Consider the following 17,237-nt stretch of genomic DNA (forward strand, 5'->3'; position numbering starts at 1 on the left):
ACCTCTCAACAACATTAACTTGTGGCGTATTTTTTTCTTATGACAGACTAACAGTAGCCTTCCTCACAGAATAATACCTGGGCAGTATTCTGCTTGTACAATATAGCTGTAAAAAAAAAAAAGACTTTGGGATGGAAAGTTTAACTACAGGTTAAACTTCAGTGTTTGTATATTGGTTACAAATTCTTTAGCCAGATGAGAACATTACCAATTTGTATGCTCAGATGGGGTCCAGTATATTTGGCATGAACCTGAAGAGGAGAACCACAGTGTACTCAGTCTTCACAGCATTGTATGGGGGTGGTAAAAGGATACAGAAAAACATTAGTGTAAAAGGTTTGATGATTAAGTTATATTCATATGGCACTATAATTGCCCGTAAAAATGCCAAAATACAGTTTGACAGAGATTCACAGAAGCTTGATGAAAGGGGAATGTTCCATGAATATTTACAAGCATACTGCATAAATCACTCAGGACCCAGCCAAATACAACACCAGACCTGAAATAGATAATAGAAATTATTTGGGCTATTTTACAGCCAAGGGTAGAGGAGCAGATCACTTTCAGTCCCTACATTCATACCAGGTGTAAAACAAAATGCTCAAATGACCAACAAACGGATTTTCTATTTATGTCTTATTAAAATCTTTCTAGCTTCCATGCACATATTTATAATAAAATTATTTAACTGTAGAGTAAATATTAGAGAATAGATAAATAAATAAATAAATAAATAAATAAATAAATCCGGAAGCGTCTCCCTCCTGTTTCTTTTTATTTGCACTACATTGCCCATGGTGCCCTTTGGCAGTTCTCTTCTGCTTCGTCATATGTTTTCCTCCCTCACGCGGTGGAGCCGTTGGAACGACTACCGGGGCCAAAGTGGGAACATGGCAGATGAGGAGGATTCGGCGCCGGAGCCCGCTGCGGTCTCTCCCCCGGAGAGCCCTCAAACCGAGCGGCCGCACACCGTTTCATTCCCCGAGAGCGTCCAACCGGCCGTCGAGATGATGAGCCAACTGCTAACCCATCCGTCATCCCTCAAGTTTGACAAAAACATCAAACAGGCCTTCTACAACACTGGAGCGATTATCTTCGTGGCTATCTGCTGCGGGGCAGCCGTCCTGGTTTACTTCATCCTGGAGGCCTTCCTCCGCCCTCTGCTCTGGGCAGTGCTCTGCGGCACCTTCCTCCACCCTTTTAAATACTCCCTGGCCCGTCTCGGCCGCTCATGGCTCAGCGGACTACAGGAGACCGGGACGCCCATCGTGGTAGGGACCCTGCTGGTCCCAGTGTGGTGTGTCAACTACGGGGTAGAGGCGATGGGCAGGCTGGTACTGGAGAGGCTCACGGTGCTTCTGGTGATCGGGGCCGGGGCGCCGCTGGTTTACTTCCTCTACCTTTTCTGGAGTGTCATCGGCATGCAGGTGATTCTCGGGCACGTCTGTTGGGTCATCGAACTCCTGCTGGACTGCTTCCACGTTGCGTGGGTGAGTGAATGGACAGAGTCCACCGAGTTCACCTCGCTATCATTATTACGACAAAGACCCTCTGTCAGTCAGGGTGGATGAGGTCAGCTGGACCATAGCTCATTTAAATCCCTCATACGCATCGCAATTATGAGCTACATTACTGAATAGAGATAAAAAAGACAAACAAGAATATGAATAATTCCTCAAAAGTTAGCAGCCATCTCTAGACGTTAAAACCGAAATCAGTGTGAATTTCTGTTGATTAAATGTGAGTCAGACTTGTTAAATATCATTCAGACACAAAAACCTTTTAAGATTGTACTATTCAAATGTAATCTCAATCATGGCACAAGTCTTTAGCCTGCAAATGACTATTTATAATGATCTGAGATGAAAATCACTACATACTGATGTAGAACTGCAAACTGCATTATATGATCTTGCAACTCCCTAATAATGGTTTATTCAATTAACCTCAATGCAGGAAATATGCTTCATGGAATATGTGACTAAACTTGCATGTTGTTTGATTTAATTTCCTGCCTTCCAGTGGCTGTTCGATCAATATCTTATTATTCCAGAACAGCTCCAGGGCACTCAAACCTTCTTTTTTCTTTGGCCGAATCCAAATGACATTATATGATCCTCATTAGACAGCACGTGCTGTTTCTAAAAAGAGTGTAAGACTCACACATTGCCAGGGTTCATGAATAGGAAGGGGAACACCATATTGCATGACACTGAAAGATGTCTTTGTGTAAAGTGGAACTGGCTGAGATCTTTGTGACAAATTGATTATTGACTACAACCTCCTATTTCAGAATTTACTGCTAATAGATCATTTGTTGATAATTCACGTCAAGGCTTTTAAATGCTTTTTAAATGTAAATCAGTTTTTGAAAACATTGTAGTTCCAGCTCCTCTACTTTAAATGTGCAGAATACGACCAGAGAGCTTTGGTTTTTAACTATACTGTTATAAAAATTGTATACATGATATTTTATCTGCAAGCGAATAAAACTGAATAAAATCACTAACAGAAATAAACTAACTATATTTACCAGAAAAAAAATGATCAATATCAAATCTTTCTGAAAATTCCTGAAAAGCAACGAATAAACTGTTGCACACTTTCACTTTTTAAGAGCCAAGAAGTTGTGGATTTCTTTCTCCTCAGGTGTGTACTGCTGTGTTTGGCTACTTGCTGGCAGTTTGTCTCAAGTGGAGTCCTCAAACTGAGCGGTACCTGAGGGTTTTAGCCCTTCCTGTCTGGGCTGTCCTGCTCTTCTACATGGGTGAGCATGGAGAACTTGTTCAGGCATATTTTCTCATACATCACATGCAAATTTCCTTTTTGTCTCTTGTGTTAGATTTTTTTCCCCCACTTTGCTTGCCTGAATTGAGGCTTCAGAAAGTGAGCCAGCAATGGAAAAATGGAAAAACTCTGTGAAGAAGGGAAGAGAAAGTTCTGTCTCTACATGTCTGCTGGACAGAACGCATACAGAGCTACAGTACAGTGTAAGATGAGGAAGTCAGCAGTATTTTTAGCACACTTAAGGCGTGCTGAAAAGACATGTTGACCTTCAGGCATGTAATATTGAAAGTGACAGTAAGCTTTTCACTGTAGCTTTAGCTGGAGAAGAGCAAGGAAGAAAATCTCTCAGTTTTTAAAGAGATGTTGACAACATTCCTGATGCTGACATTTTAGGTAGAAACACTTTTAGAAATGTGGCTCAGCTAGACAACGGAACAAAGTGCTCAGTGTCAGCATTTCTAATGAGATGAGAGTTAGTGCTGTATGGGAACAACAGGTTTCTCTGCATCTCTGGAAGACACAATGTTGTGACTCATTTCCAAATCTGTTTTTAGTGTCCCTGACTGGCTCATGGAGAGTACCTATATTTGTGGTGGTGGTAACACTCCTCATCGTGGGCTCCCAAGAGAAACCACCTGTCCCTGGCAGAGGTGAAGATTAATGGGCACATGCATTTTAACATGTACCACAGAAACTGTTACTACTTCCTCAACTGTGTTTCTGTGTATATAATATTAACAGTACAAGTATATTGTTTTTATTGCAGTACACAAGTAAGAATACGGGTTAGAAAATGTTTGTTAGCTTTAGAATTTAGTTTGTTTAAATAGCATCCTCAACCATTCCTGAGAAATGAAGCTGTAGTGTAAGATAAACAATTCCTAGAAATGTCAAACTACATATACTTTCAAAGTTTAGAGGATCAAATCAACTTTAAAATTGTTGAAATAAGAAATGACTTGCTCTGATCCTTATAACAGTCTTCCTAAAATAGCATTTATTAAAATTAGGCTTCCCCAGTTCTCAAGTTCAGCCACCACTTAGATTAAATTACGTGTAGCCTCAGTGGATTCAGCCCAGCTTTACCTAAAATATAAGTGAATTTAAAAGGACAGTTTGACTCTGGTTAAGATTGTAAGAGTATGTGGGTGAAAAGATGCACACAAACACTACCAGGAAGTATTTGGTATATTTTTTTCTGCACCTCCTCCTTGTTACCATTATTTTGTGTCTCACCTCTCCAGGAGAGCTGCCAGGGCAAATGCTGTCATTTGCTGCAAACACAATTTACATGGCAATTTCTTGTAGCAACCTTCAGCCAAAAACGGAGTCCAGAGAGAGCTACACTGCAGGTAAAGAAGTGAGTTTTTATCCAGATCCTAGTTTTTATAACAAATGTGGACATGAAGGAAATGCTGTGGATAGCTCTTGTGCTGGAACAGCAGATTTGTCATTTTGAATGTTGTCGTATTTGAACCTAAAATCATTGTAAAGAAATGTCTTAAGTGTGTATTATAATAGTTTATGTAATTATTTTTATATATGCTTCCTTGTCTTGAGAAGAAGCCATTGCAAGATGTTCAAACTCATGCACTTCATCCTGGACTACAATGTTTAGCCACAGTGGTTTTGAACTTTATTATTATTGAACTATTTTCTTCCTTCTCTTCCTCCTCTCTGCTTCCTGTCTGCTGTCTCTTACCCTTCCAAGATGGCGTGCAGGCAGCAGGTCCTCTTCCTGTCACCCCTGGGTTCCTTCGTGGCTCTCGCTCCTTACCAACAGGCCTCTTTCAGACAGAGAAGAGCTCCCGCAGAGCCAGTGATATCTACTTTATTCTGCTGGTCTGGGCAATTGTGCTGGTACAGGTGTGGCTTAACCTCTGGATCCTACAACTGCTGCCTATCCCTGTGGCTGGTAACACAAACACTTGCAATCAAACATACACACACACATGCTAAGATCATCTATTAGTTATTTATGTTGCTTTTATTTAGTGTGGGTGCTGAAGAAGCTGGTCGTCCACTTTGGCCTGAAGAGCTTTGCAGAGCGCACTCTGAGCTCGTGGTGGACGGTGCTGGAGAGGTTCGGACGTGAGCGTGAGGAGGCTTTTCTTCCTGGACCAATCAAAGGCCTGGCTCAGTTCTTGCTGCGTGTCGACACTAAGGTAAAGCCTTCGACTAATTCCCAGTGGCTGAAGTTGCAGCCGATATGCTTATTTCCTCTGCCTTTGACTTTGCACATCCGCATACAAACACACACTCTGCACTGATACATCTTTTGATTAGTCATACTGTCCACGCTAAAGGCGCTCAGTGGCTATCAGGAATATCTGGCCAGTAAATTATTTGTTCTGGTTACCTTCTTCTCAAAGACTAAAGTATTGAACCCAATTTCCAAACAGTTGGGAAATGATTTAAAATGCATGCACAAGAATAGTACAAAGACAACATGTTAAATGTTGAAACATTTTTAATCTCGAACATAGAGAAGTTAGTACTACAAGCAGGGCTGAAAGGAGAGTGAATGTTAAACTAAGGGTGATCTGGTGGCCAAAAACAAATGAGTACCACATGAGTATGAACCTTTCTTAATGTCTGTTGGTGGTTTTCTTTACAATGACATACTAGTAAGAATAATTCTGTATGTCTACAGAATTTTTTTAAGGGGACAGTTATGGTCTCATCACTGACACCTTTAATATGCAGAGGATATTATTAATAATTTCACTCCTGTAATCCTCCTGATTTTCATCCAGTTGAAAGGCCAGTCTACACCTGTACAGGAGATCTTGCCTGCCCTGCCGACTCCCCTCACTGCTTGTACCCTGGTTGTTTTCTTGTTGCACGGGTACATATGATGACTGCTGCCTAGGTCTTTCCAATAATAATCTCCCCAATGTCTCTTTGTCTCCTCTCCAAGCTCTGGCATTGGCTTAACAAGCAGGTAATGAGTGTTTGTGTATGAGAGAAAGCGAGAAATCAAGGATAAAGAAATAACCTCCATTTACATGTGGGAGTGTGTGAAGGCGTGAGCACACTTTGTAGTCGCTTGGACTGGCGTTTTCCTACCCATTCACTGTCATCTCCCTCTCATATTGTCATATTGTCTCATCTGTCCTCTTTCTGCTTTCCTGCTTTCATTTTTACAAGAAGTAACAGTCGGGAGGAGGAGGGTCTCGTTGACTCCTCTGTCCTGCCTGTATCTTCCCTGCTTTGATCCAGCTGGCAGATTTTTCTTTTTGGGAGAGTGTGAGCTGCATGGAGGGATGACTGCTATAAATAGAAAAGAGCACAGCGGAGTGGCAGGAGAGGAGTGTTTTTATAGTTATCATTTTATAAGTATGTCTTTATATTTATGAGATTACACTGGGAGTTTTTATGCATGGGTAGGGGACTGGGCGTGAACAAAACAATGGAAACACGTTAATGTGACATGCTGTGCAATATGAAACCTGGTAAACACCTGTTAAATCAGTCTTTACTGTCTTAATTTACTCTTGTAAGATGGATTTAGACATTTCCTGAAAAACAGGTTTTTCATTTACTTTTTTTTCTCTTGATAATTGGAACATACTTAAAAGTTATGCTAATGCGTAATAGAACAACTTGTTGTTGTGCTGATTCAATTCTCAGATTATTTCCGCTGACGTGGATTGTTGAATTAAAAATGTGATTTCTAACTGTGACTAATTTGTAACCGGTTAGTGATCACATGTTGCCTGAATTAGAGATGACAGTCAGACCTCCACTAGAGCAGACACTTGCTACTAATCCTTGCTAACCTTATATCTATAATGATGCCATCACAATCATAACAGAAATGTGTGGTGTTTCCATTCTTTTGTTAATTGACTTTTTTCCTTTACTGAACTGAATTTAATTCCTGTCAGCCAGTTGGCCAAGTATAATTCTGCTTCTGAAGGGTAAGACTACATTACTGTTCTTGGTAATGGAAAAAATAGAATTACATTTATGGTACGTTGCTATGGTACTGATATCCCTATCATGTCACCTTCCATGTAATATCGATGCATAAAGGCGTAGCCTCATGACCAGGTGACGTCTCCTAACACAACTTCTTGTTGTCACTTGCTGTGGCCTCAAGGACTTTAATACTTTTGTGGCATTAACACACGAGTTCACATGGAGTGTAAATCTGTCTCTCAGCTCTGAAGCATTGAGAAACCAGAGTTAAAACACATACTGTCGCTGTCAAAAATATGCAACACAATTACCTTGGATTCCCCATCCAAACTATATAAACTGCATTAACAAGATAGTTACACATACAGTAGCATTTATGTTGTACATTAGGGGGGAAATACAGGGGGGTAACTTTTGGAGAAAAACGTCAGAGAATAAGCCTGTAAATGGTATTTTCTGAGATTAAAGGGGTAAATAATCTGGATGAGTACAGTATGATAAAATGGTGACTCTGGTCTAAAGTCATAAGTTCCTCTTGACTGCTATATTCAGTTTCAAAGTCTATGTATGGGTGTGATGTGATTCATTCAAATTCCTCTTGGGGAAAAAAACATAACTTTCTAAAATGTCTTTTAAATGTATTTACAGCTTTAATCTCAGTGTATTATCATTGGCTCCATAAAACTGTTCTTAATTTTAAATGATCTGAAAATGCTGACTTAAGCACACTTGCTGAGATTAACACTTACATGCCCTAATGCTGAAGTACAAGGGTGTTTGTTTAAAATGTCATGTTCTTAAGGAACAAGAAGGTGGGCTTAAGGGAGCATCTTCTAAATTTACCTCTTCACATGGGAAGGACACAGGTTTTCTCTATGTCTGATCAGTGTGTGTGGTGTTTTTAAACTCTATCAGACTTGTACTGATGTGCCTTTGTGTTCTTTTTCCTGCCTTTGTTTTTCCTTCCCCTCAATGTATGTAGATGGTCATTTGGTTGGAGCGATCGCTGGATAAAATCATCAGCATCTTCATCATATTCCTCTTGGTCACAGGGACCCTGCTTATGGCTCTGCTGCTCACTGCAATGGTAAGTTTTTGTCTTGTGTAGCTGCTTTACCTTGGTGGTACCACAGCAACATCAACCTGGATGTAAGAGTAGCTTCTGTTTCTGTAGGTTCATCATGAAAGTGTTCACATCATTGAAGTAACCAGCAACCTCATCAATGAGACTGTGTCCAACCATCCAGAATGGGCCAAGTAAGATAGTTTATTATTTGCTCCATATTTTAAACACTCAATCATCTCCTTTCTTCATTCATACAGCTATCTCTCCCTTGTTGTTCTCCAGTTTGCTTCCAGAAGCGCGTGTTGTTCAGAAAGCTCTGAATTCAGCTGCTACCAATGTTTACCAGCATGGGAGAGAATGGATAACGCAGAAGGTTAGAGTGCTAATATACACAGATTTATTTATTTATTTCCATTTCAGATACAGAGAAACCATCATCTTTTGACAGCTTGAAACGCCACAAATACTTGATGTTTCCTTTGTGAACAGCTCCATAAAATTTTAGGAGATAAGGTGAACCAGACGGCGGTGATCGAGAAGCAGGTTTTGGAGCTTTGGGACAGACTGTACCATTCCTGGTTCGTGAAGGTAACACGTTTATAAGAACATGACTGCCTTTTTAAGTTGTATTCTCAGTTTTATTCACTTGTAGATAAAATATCTTGTACATTTCTACAGAATGTGACCCACTCTGGCCGCCACCGTGGGCACAAGATGATGGCTCAAAGGCAGAACAGCTGGCTAGGAGACATCCTGGACTGGAAGGACATTGCCTCCTTTCTACAGGAAAATATCGAGACTCTGCTCTCTGTAAGTAAAAGCCTGCAGCGTGATGGAGACAACTTGCATGTGCTTTTCTGTCCATTACCACACTCAGGTTTGTAGACGCTTAATTTGAAGAGAACTTGAATAAAACTCAAACGTCATTTATTTGTCAGAAATAAATTTAGGACACAGCACAGCAGCACAACCTTGATTGGCCCAAAAATGTTTTTTATATATATATATATATATATATATCCTGTGAATAACATGTTTACTTTTGTGGTGTTGTTTTGTAGATCCTGGAGTCTCTGTGGGTGGTGATGAGCAGGAACGTTGGCCTTCTCTTCTCCACCACCACCACTCTCCTCACTGTCTTATTCCACAGCGGCACAGCGCTACTAAACTTTGCACTGAGTCTGGTATGAGACACTGAGTAAACTAGCTCAGATTGTCATGTGGGATTGTTTATTTTGATTTATTACCAGCATTATGTAGAACAGAGTGATTTTATTGAATAATAGTTCTTCTGTAGTGCACAAACAATTCAACTTGTACTTCCAAAAATGAGTGTTTATCATATTCTAACGAATTTATTATAGATACAGACTTTATCATGAATTTAACCAAATCTTAAAACTTAAGTGAAAATCTGGAGAAATTATATTAAGTGTTACTCAGTTTAATTTTTATAATGTAAAAGGTAAATCTCAAATATGTTCCTGTTCTGTGTTCTTGTCCTATGCAGGTGATTTTCCTCACCACTCTCTTCTACCTGCTGAGCTCCAGCGGTGAATACTACAAACCTGTCAAATGGGTGATCAGCCTGACGCCTCTCTCCCAGCCTGGACCTTCCTCCAACATCATAGGCCAGTCTGTTGAAGAGGCCATCAGGTAAACACACACAAAAGCCACAGAATCTAAAAATACAGCCACATCTGGAAGGGATTATTTTTGACCTTGCATGTGTTTTTTCAAAGAGGAGTGTTTGACGCCTCTCTGAAAATGGCGGGCTTCTACGGCCTCTACACTTGGCTCACCCACACCATCTTTGGCATTAATATAGTCTTCATTCCTTCTGGTGAGTTGGTGTGTTCACACGGGTTGGGCTGTTGTTACATGTGCAGCTGCCAAGCCACGCTCATGGTTGTGTTCTTTTTTTTTTTTTTTTTATGTCCGTCTCTCTTGGCCTGAAGCTCTGGCCGCCATCCTGGGTGCTGTGCCGTTCCTGGGAACCTACTGGGCAGCAGTGCCAGCTGTGTGTGACTTGTGGTTGGCGCAGGGTGAAGGTGCCAAGGCTCTGCTGCTGCTTATCTGCCATCTGCTGCCAACATATTTTGTGGATACAGCCATCTACTCTGATATATCAGGGTATGTATCTGTTTACCAGCTCTGACACATTTGAGAACCAGATTTCAGCAAATCCGCTGTGGCTGTTTTCATGATGCATTCAAGCCTGGTTTCTGTCCTAATGTGAAACTATTCTTCTGGTGAAGGCGAGGCTATTTTAAACTTTCTCTATTTGCATAACTCTGTTTCATAAACTGTTTCTTGAGATAGTCATACAAAAAGCAACAGCAGGACAGTTGACAGCAACCATGTCTGTATGTTGTAATTTTCAGGAATTACTGCTACTGTTGTGCTTGAAAGTTTCTTTTCTGTGTTTCTGTATAAATATGACCTAAAACATCATCAGATATTGTATATCAGGGGTAGCCAACGTGGGTTCTCGAGGGCACCAGTCCGGCAGGTTTTCCAGATTTCCGTGCTCCAACATACCTGACTTAAACTAACAAGTCATTGTGGAGATCCTTATAGGCTGTTGGATCCATTTAATTTGAGTCAGGTGTGCTGGAGCAGGGAAATCTGGAAAACCTGCCGGATTGGTGCCCTCGAGGAACCACGCTGGCTACCCCTGTTGTATATATTTCTAGTTTAGATGATGTACTGTGCAAAGAAAAGTCACAATAATATACAACATTGCACAATAATGACATGCTTTGCTGTAGATTTTAGTGAGTTTAGAAGTCAAGTTGTTGACAATATTTCTTTCTCTTTAGTGTAAAACATTAAAACTCTGTTTTCATTAAGAAAAAGTCTATTTGGGCAGTCTGTTGAAGTCATCTTAAGCTGCAGTGAATGATTACAATGCTTGCTCTGAAATCAGGAATGCTGAGGTATTCCACAATATCCACTGTGTAAGCGCTTTCATGTGTCTTCATCTCAGGGGTGGACACCCATACCTGACAGGCCTGGCAGTAGCAGGTGGAGCATACTACCTGGGTCTGGAAGGGGCAATTATTGGGCCCATTCTTCTCTGCATCCTGGTGGTGGCTGCAAATATCTACAGTGCCATGCTGATGAGCCCTAGCTCAGCTGCACCTACACCAGTGCATCTGAACTGGCCTGTCCATGACATGAGGTAAACACCTAAAACACACACAGCGGATTAAATCTTTAAAACCATGCAAGTACGTGTTGAGCTGTTCCATCCATTGTCCTGTTATCACTAGGACCTTCCCAGAATCCACTCCTTCTATTCGGAAGAAGACCAGTGAGTGACAAAAGGGGGCGTGTCCTTCTGGAACATTCTCTGGCTTCCTACTGGCTGATAATTCAGGGAAACGCTCCCTTTCCTGAAGCCCCTCCGAACTGCGCCTGGCTCTGCAGGGTCAACCTGGACCAAGAAGCAAAGGCAACGTAGCAACTTGTGATGTCTGCTAACCAGAGCGAGCAGTTTGTCTGAGCAGTACTGCACCAGCTCCTTTCATTCAAAAAGCATACATCCTGATCCCAAACCTGGACCAATGACAACATGTTGGGTGTATGATAACGTACAGTAGAGACATTGATGCGGATACACATCATCTCTATGAAGTCAGTGCCTACATTTATTTTGTAATTTTGACAAATGCCTGAAGTATGTGGTTACTTGTTAGATGATATAATTTATTGACAAAGCCCTTAATGTAATGCCTGCACTCCCTGGCTGTGTCTGTGCTACAGTGCTGTTTGCGGTTGAATAGTTTTTGTACTCCCTACCTCTCTCCTCAAGGAGGCTCGACTAGTTTGTAGTGACAGCTTGTTTAGTTTTTTTGAAGATGAACTGAAGTCTTCTTCCTACAGAGGCCAGATCAGGTATAAGAGAAGGAGTTTGACTGTTTTTATTCCAAATATAACTTGTTTCTTATATTTCAGTGACAGTAGCTGTGACTAATCGACACTAGATCTTTGCTTTAACACTCCTGCTCTCCTGAACCAGGCTTTATTACCATAGTTTATTTTTTTTAACACTGATGTTTGACTCCAGGTAAAAGTTACTCCTGAGATTTTATGGAACACAGGCTCACACTGACGGCAACTGCTTTAGTGGCTCAGAATTGACGCGCTGCAATCAGGCAGTTTGATCTGAGAAATCTGTTTTTACATTTCTTATTTATTTAAAACTTAAGATAAGTTTATTTAAACACATACAGACACACACACAAACACACAGATCCATCAGGACCGAAGCACATTTACACCCCGAGCACCTTCGGAAAAAGTTGAACTTGTGAGCACTTTTATTTTTGGGTAAGGATGCGATAATCATGCCTGTCACATGATTTCATCAGCAGTTTAGAGATGTAATTCTATTTTCTACACACCTCATCCATTATTGCATCTTAAATTGTAACACGACAGCACTTTCCTGAAAAGAGAGTATAGAATAGTTAACATCACTTTCAGCGTTGATGAAAAATCAGTGTGGATGGGTTGAGTATGTATAGAAATTATAAACGTTGATCACACGGCTACCATGTTAGCTATCTGAGGAGGATGGCGTGTTGGGTTGGGTTTGAACACACGAGTGCAAAGTTGAATTTTTCTGTAGTTTCCTTTGGTACAAGTTTTTTTATACTGAATATGTACTGAATAAACATAATTTAAACTGGCTTAGCTTTGTTGTGTATATTCTTATATATGTTCTCTTAGGACTCCCAAACTTTTTCATGGTACTTAAAACTGCATGCAATTAACAAATAATGCTTTAGATTATTATTTATAAGTATCACTATAAAAAAATAAACAGAAATGAAAACCATGCTCTGTGTTTGTGAGAGCAGAGTCAGACTCTGTCATCTGTTCTGTGAAGGTTTTACAGACTGTCGGTGTGTCAGCAAAGCTGTGGACAGATGGACAGAACAAATATCCACGAACCAGTGTGCTGGCGCCAGTATGGCTGCTGGTCAAGTCAGAAAACACACACTGGTCAAAGCAGTGAAATTGAAACTAATTTTGCTACTGGAAATTTCTTGTTAAATTTAAATTTCACTGCTCAACCCAAGCACTGACAAAAAAACTCAGATCCTCCTACCTGAAAGTGATCTTGAATGCAACCACAGAAGCAATTAGGCTACAGGGAGGGACTTCAATCATTCAAGGAAAGAGAAAAAGGGCCAGGGAATCAAACATTTTCTCATCTTCAGTCTAAATTCCCAGTGGGTGCTGCTTGACGCTGTGGCTTGTAAAAGCTGCCGGTGGTGAACCTAACAGCTTGTTAAACATGAAACCTTTGTAAAAATGTTTTATTCATGTTCAAAAAGAAACAATATATCAGTTATTCTTTTCATCTTATTCTCACAAATTTCGACCTTCATATTGTACGGTACAACTTCATCAGATGAAGCCAACTTCATCTGAAAAGGATCAACTTTGACACAGATCCTCTACTAAAGCAACGGTAGTAAGAGATATTTAACACTTATTCCCTACAAATTCACAAATCTATTTTAAAATGTCACAAAATCACAGTTTAGATGAAAAAATGTTTAATTTCTTGGATTTATTTTCATTTAAATTTTTATGTACTTGTGTTTAGATTTACCACTGTCACTGGAGTGTTTCCAAACATATGAATACCTTATATGTTGAATTGCATCAGCATTAATGATCTAAACATAGTAACAATGGTAAGCACTTGTAGAGTGTATTTACCATTCCTTTATCTAAAAAGAAGCTGTATCACACATCAAGAATGAAAGAGGATGTCAGATAAATTAGACTGACACACTTCTAACTTAATAAATTCACTCTGTTGCTTTCAACACACGTCAGTATTCTGTGTTAGATTTTTCCCTCTGGGCCGTCGTCCGATTTGGCTTTGATCCATTTCTTCACATCAAACACTTGACATGTTTCTTCTGAAGTCTTCCTGAACTGGTACAGCTCAAAATTACAGCAACAGAATCATTTGTTTCATGTGCACCGAGAAACAGAACAAGATCTCCTTCAAGACATTTCTTGGCTGTACAGAGTGATAAATATTGAATGTAAAATGGGATCCAGTTCACACTGAAGATTTACACCGTGCTACCTAAGTCCTTTGGTTTCCTGGCCAGCTCAGCGATTCACATGTTCGCTTTTAAATGTCACAGCAGCTATGTGAGATTCTTTTTGGCCTTGCTGAAGAGTGTCATTGGAAATGACTGCGAACATATGCTTTCAGAAAATAAATGCGGTGGCATCGACATCTTTTGCATGTATATGCAAAATGATGCTGTCTAATATGTCTTCTTGATGACTCTCGTTGGACCTAATCCTCATAAATGAATAATTCAGTAGATCAAGAATAGACGTTTGAATAATCCACTCTGGACTAAACACTTCCTCAGTCTGCAGCCTGACTCTGTTACCTTCACACTAGACTGTCATGTTTATTAATAGGATAGAGAACAGTCCCACAAGACTTATCTTGTTTCAGCGCAGAGTCGTCTCTGCTGCAGCAGCGATAGGAGAGATTTATCTTCACAACACACGAGCGCTTCATGCAGCAGCGTTCACACCCTGTGACCATGCGGTTTCCAAGTTACAGTACAACCAATTCAGGTGCAAACACAATTCTTAAAGGAGTCAGGACATCATACACACAACCAAAAAAAGAAATAGCTGGTAAATGTTCACTTCCTGGAATTTGTTAAAATCAAACTTGAATAATAATTCATTGATCGAGCTTCCTTCTTTAGGGTATCTCAGTGAAGAAGTTTTTCCTTTTACGATTTAGGTCTTCAAAGTCTCAAAGTATTACCTGATAGTACCTGATAAGAGACCTAAAATAGGTTTAATATTAGAAAGCTGCTTGTTTTAGCATCAGGAAGTTTGCTCATCTTCACATAAAATCATTGATACACATTTGTCAATATCAGAAAATAAATTAAGCTGGACATCTCAGATTAAAAGATTTGGGGAAACAAAAGATGACCTTGTTAATCTAAAATACAGTTGAAAGGCTGATAAATACACCTGATACTTCCCGAGTCTCAAAGATTCCTGCAACACTTGGTATACTGTCACAGAGAAGATGTCTGATCTGAGGTGTGTCAGTGTGGAAGCAAAGAGGCAGAAATAAACATGCTACTCCAGTTTATTCTGTAAACCTTTTCACTTTATTTTCCTACATTTGGATCAGCTCAGTGTGGAAGCCTGGACATGTAAGTTACTTTCAAACCCTCGGCCTCCAACATCAGAACAGTCGACACACTCCCCCTGTCTCGCAATCAAAAACATCTTCACCAGTCAACTCAGTCAGACATGAAAAGCCACTTGGCGGCCTCCTCTCGCTGCCTTGTCCACAACAAAGATGAGCCCTCTTCGTGGCCCATATGTGTAAACGCTTCCCCAACTGAAGGAAGCCAAAATGTTTCAAACCTTAATGAAACCACCTTTTGTGCCCCGTGTGGCAGCGGCAGGAGTGACGCAAAACACAACAGAGTAAAGGAAGCATGATGATTGAAATGAGAATGACACTGTCTCTCTCTGTGGGATATGAATGTAGAAATACTGAAAGTGAGCTTGCAAAAGTGAGATATGTAGATATGAGTTGAGATATGCCATCTGCTGCTTCTGTGCTCTGTAATCCACAGTTCGACCCTCTGAGTCCCCCTGTATCGCTACGGTTATTCTGATTAGAATCAATTCTCCTGAAACACCTCAGCAATGTCGCTTTGATATCCTAACAACCGCTTTCCTGCAGCTGATATGTCAACAGGAGAGTGCAGACTTATTTGGAAAATAACAGCGTTTTCTTCCTTGTTCAGAGGAGGAAGCAGGGATAAGCTCATCCTCCACCTACTAGCTCTTTATTGTTTATAAGCAAAGAATCCGTGCACTGTTTGCTTTAGTAAACAGCTGCTGATCTGGGATCAGGAGTGAGGATACACATACTCATAGATGAAAACATCCACACACTCCACTGGAGTAAAAAAGCCCTTGGAGTGTTCTTTTGTATTTTTTTTAGAGGTAATTGAGAAGACGATATGAGAAAATGAATGACCTTATCTTTTATCCTACATGTATTCAGCATGTGTGTGACTATGTAGTGCTCATCAGAGTTGAACACTACAGTAGGCAGTGAACATCAGTTACATATGCATGTAGCGTCTGTGTGTGCATGTGTGTGTGTTGGCTCTATGTTAAACATTTCTAAGGACAACAGAGACAAACAAACTAAGGTTACTCAAACAGTAGTAACAGACGAGCCATGTAAAAACTGGACATAGAAATTTCAAGATATCACAAACATCATATTTCTCTATCTCTAGGTCTCTGCTGACGGCAGCATCAGGACTGTTTAGTCTTCTTGGTTGTTTTTTTATGTGGCGTCTCTTGGAGATTCCTCAGCTGAGAGGCTTCAGTCTGTAAGATGAGATGCCGAGGGGCAACACCAGAGGGAGACATACACTGTTCCAAAAATGTAGGAGGGGCTCTGACTGACACACACACACATTCACACATGCGCTCACTTAAACATGCATCCTTCTTCATAGTTCATTTTTAAAATCTTTACAAAAAAAAAAAAAAAAAATTAAATAAAAAAGAACTAAACATGGAATTCAGCCCCCTTCTTAAAGCGTACATTCATCTCAAGAGTAAGCACACACCCACTCACCCAATTAAGTGCACACACACTCTGATCAGAGGCAGTCAGTAAACGTTAAGTGATGAGCTGAGGGGTGGACTGCTTTGTCCAGGGAAGCTGTGAGTGCAGAACCTCGACTCCACCGACCAGTCTTGTATTCACGCACAGGAGTCAGTCACTCTCTGTGGTTAATATCTCTTTTAAAAAAAACAAAACAAAACAAATGTGAAACAACAGCCACCGTCTCTCAGAAGGAGTCTTTCCTCTCTGTTTGCTCTGAGGAGGCTCAAACAAACTCCTCCCTCTGATCTCGGGCAGAGGTAGTACCGTCTCATCCATCCTCCTCTCCTCCCGAATCCCCACACGGGAAGTCACTTTTTTCTTGGCGCCCAAGTTAAATGAACATGTCCGGTTCTCTGATTGTTCACGATGGGCCGCTGCGTGTGTGAGTGTGTGCGCTTGTGAGTGTGTAGAGTGTGGTCAGAAGACCTCTGGTAGTGTGACATTGCGGAGCAGCCACTGTTGTGAGCGTGTGTGTGTGCAGTCTCTGACGCTGGGCACCTGGCTGTCCTCCTCGCTGGCCTTGTCCAGGCACTGGTTACTGTTGACGTGGACCAGAGTCAGCTTCTGCACAGCAGGGATACAAAGTGTATATGAGAGGGTTGCAAATCAGGATTTAAAGAGATAGATTTATATTTGTAGGAATATTAATACATTTTTATTTAAACTAGCGGTGTAGGTTTTGTTTGGGCTCACAGTTCAGTGTGCTGTGGTTGGTTTGGATAATGTGTCAATAGA

General features: G+C 40.7%; 2 protein-coding genes across 4 annotated transcripts in view; one reads left to right on the forward strand and one right to left on the reverse strand.

Moving 5' to 3' along the window:
* Positions 1–879: 879 nt before the first annotated feature.
* Positions 880–12,477, forward strand: tmem245 (transmembrane protein 245). 2 transcript variants are annotated; one of them, XM_041987850.1, is made up of 18 exons: positions 880–1,493; positions 2,653–2,770; positions 3,345–3,440; positions 4,035–4,142; positions 4,502–4,705; positions 4,786–4,955; positions 5,711–5,734; positions 7,697–7,801; positions 7,889–7,971; positions 8,063–8,153; positions 8,270–8,368; positions 8,459–8,590; positions 8,842–8,964; positions 9,291–9,436; positions 9,523–9,623; positions 9,739–9,913; positions 10,770–10,964; positions 11,056–12,477. In XM_041987850.1, exons 1-18 carry the CDS (start codon positions 894–896, stop codon positions 11,102–11,104), a joined length of 2,619 nt encoding a protein of 872 aa, XP_041843784.1. In that variant the 5' UTR covers positions 880–893; the 3' UTR covers positions 11,105–12,477. The 2 variants fall into 2 exon arrangements, with proteins under 2 accessions (XP_041843784.1, XP_041843785.1); XM_041987851.1 differs by lacking the exon at positions 5,711–5,734.
* Positions 12,478–14,948: 2,471 nt separating this feature from the next.
* The window catches only part of galnt1 (UDP-N-acetyl-alpha-D-galactosamine:polypeptide N-acetylgalactosaminyltransferase 1), a 50,927-nt gene continuing 48,638 nt past the window's right edge, over positions 14,949–17,237 (reverse strand). For both annotated transcript variants that reach the window (XM_041988222.1, XM_041988221.1), the window contains exon 14: positions 14,949–17,066. In XM_041988222.1, the coding sequence (XP_041844156.1) occupies positions 16,920–17,066 (147 nt within the window). In that variant the 3' untranslated portion in view covers positions 14,949–16,919. The remainder of the gene's footprint in view (positions 17,067–17,237) is intronic.

Source organism: Melanotaenia boesemani, chromosome 6 (genome assembly GCF_017639745.1).
Source record: "Melanotaenia boesemani isolate fMelBoe1 chromosome 6, fMelBoe1.pri, whole genome shotgun sequence".
Classification (NCBI taxonomy): domain Eukaryota; kingdom Metazoa; phylum Chordata; class Actinopteri; order Atheriniformes; family Melanotaeniidae; genus Melanotaenia; species Melanotaenia boesemani.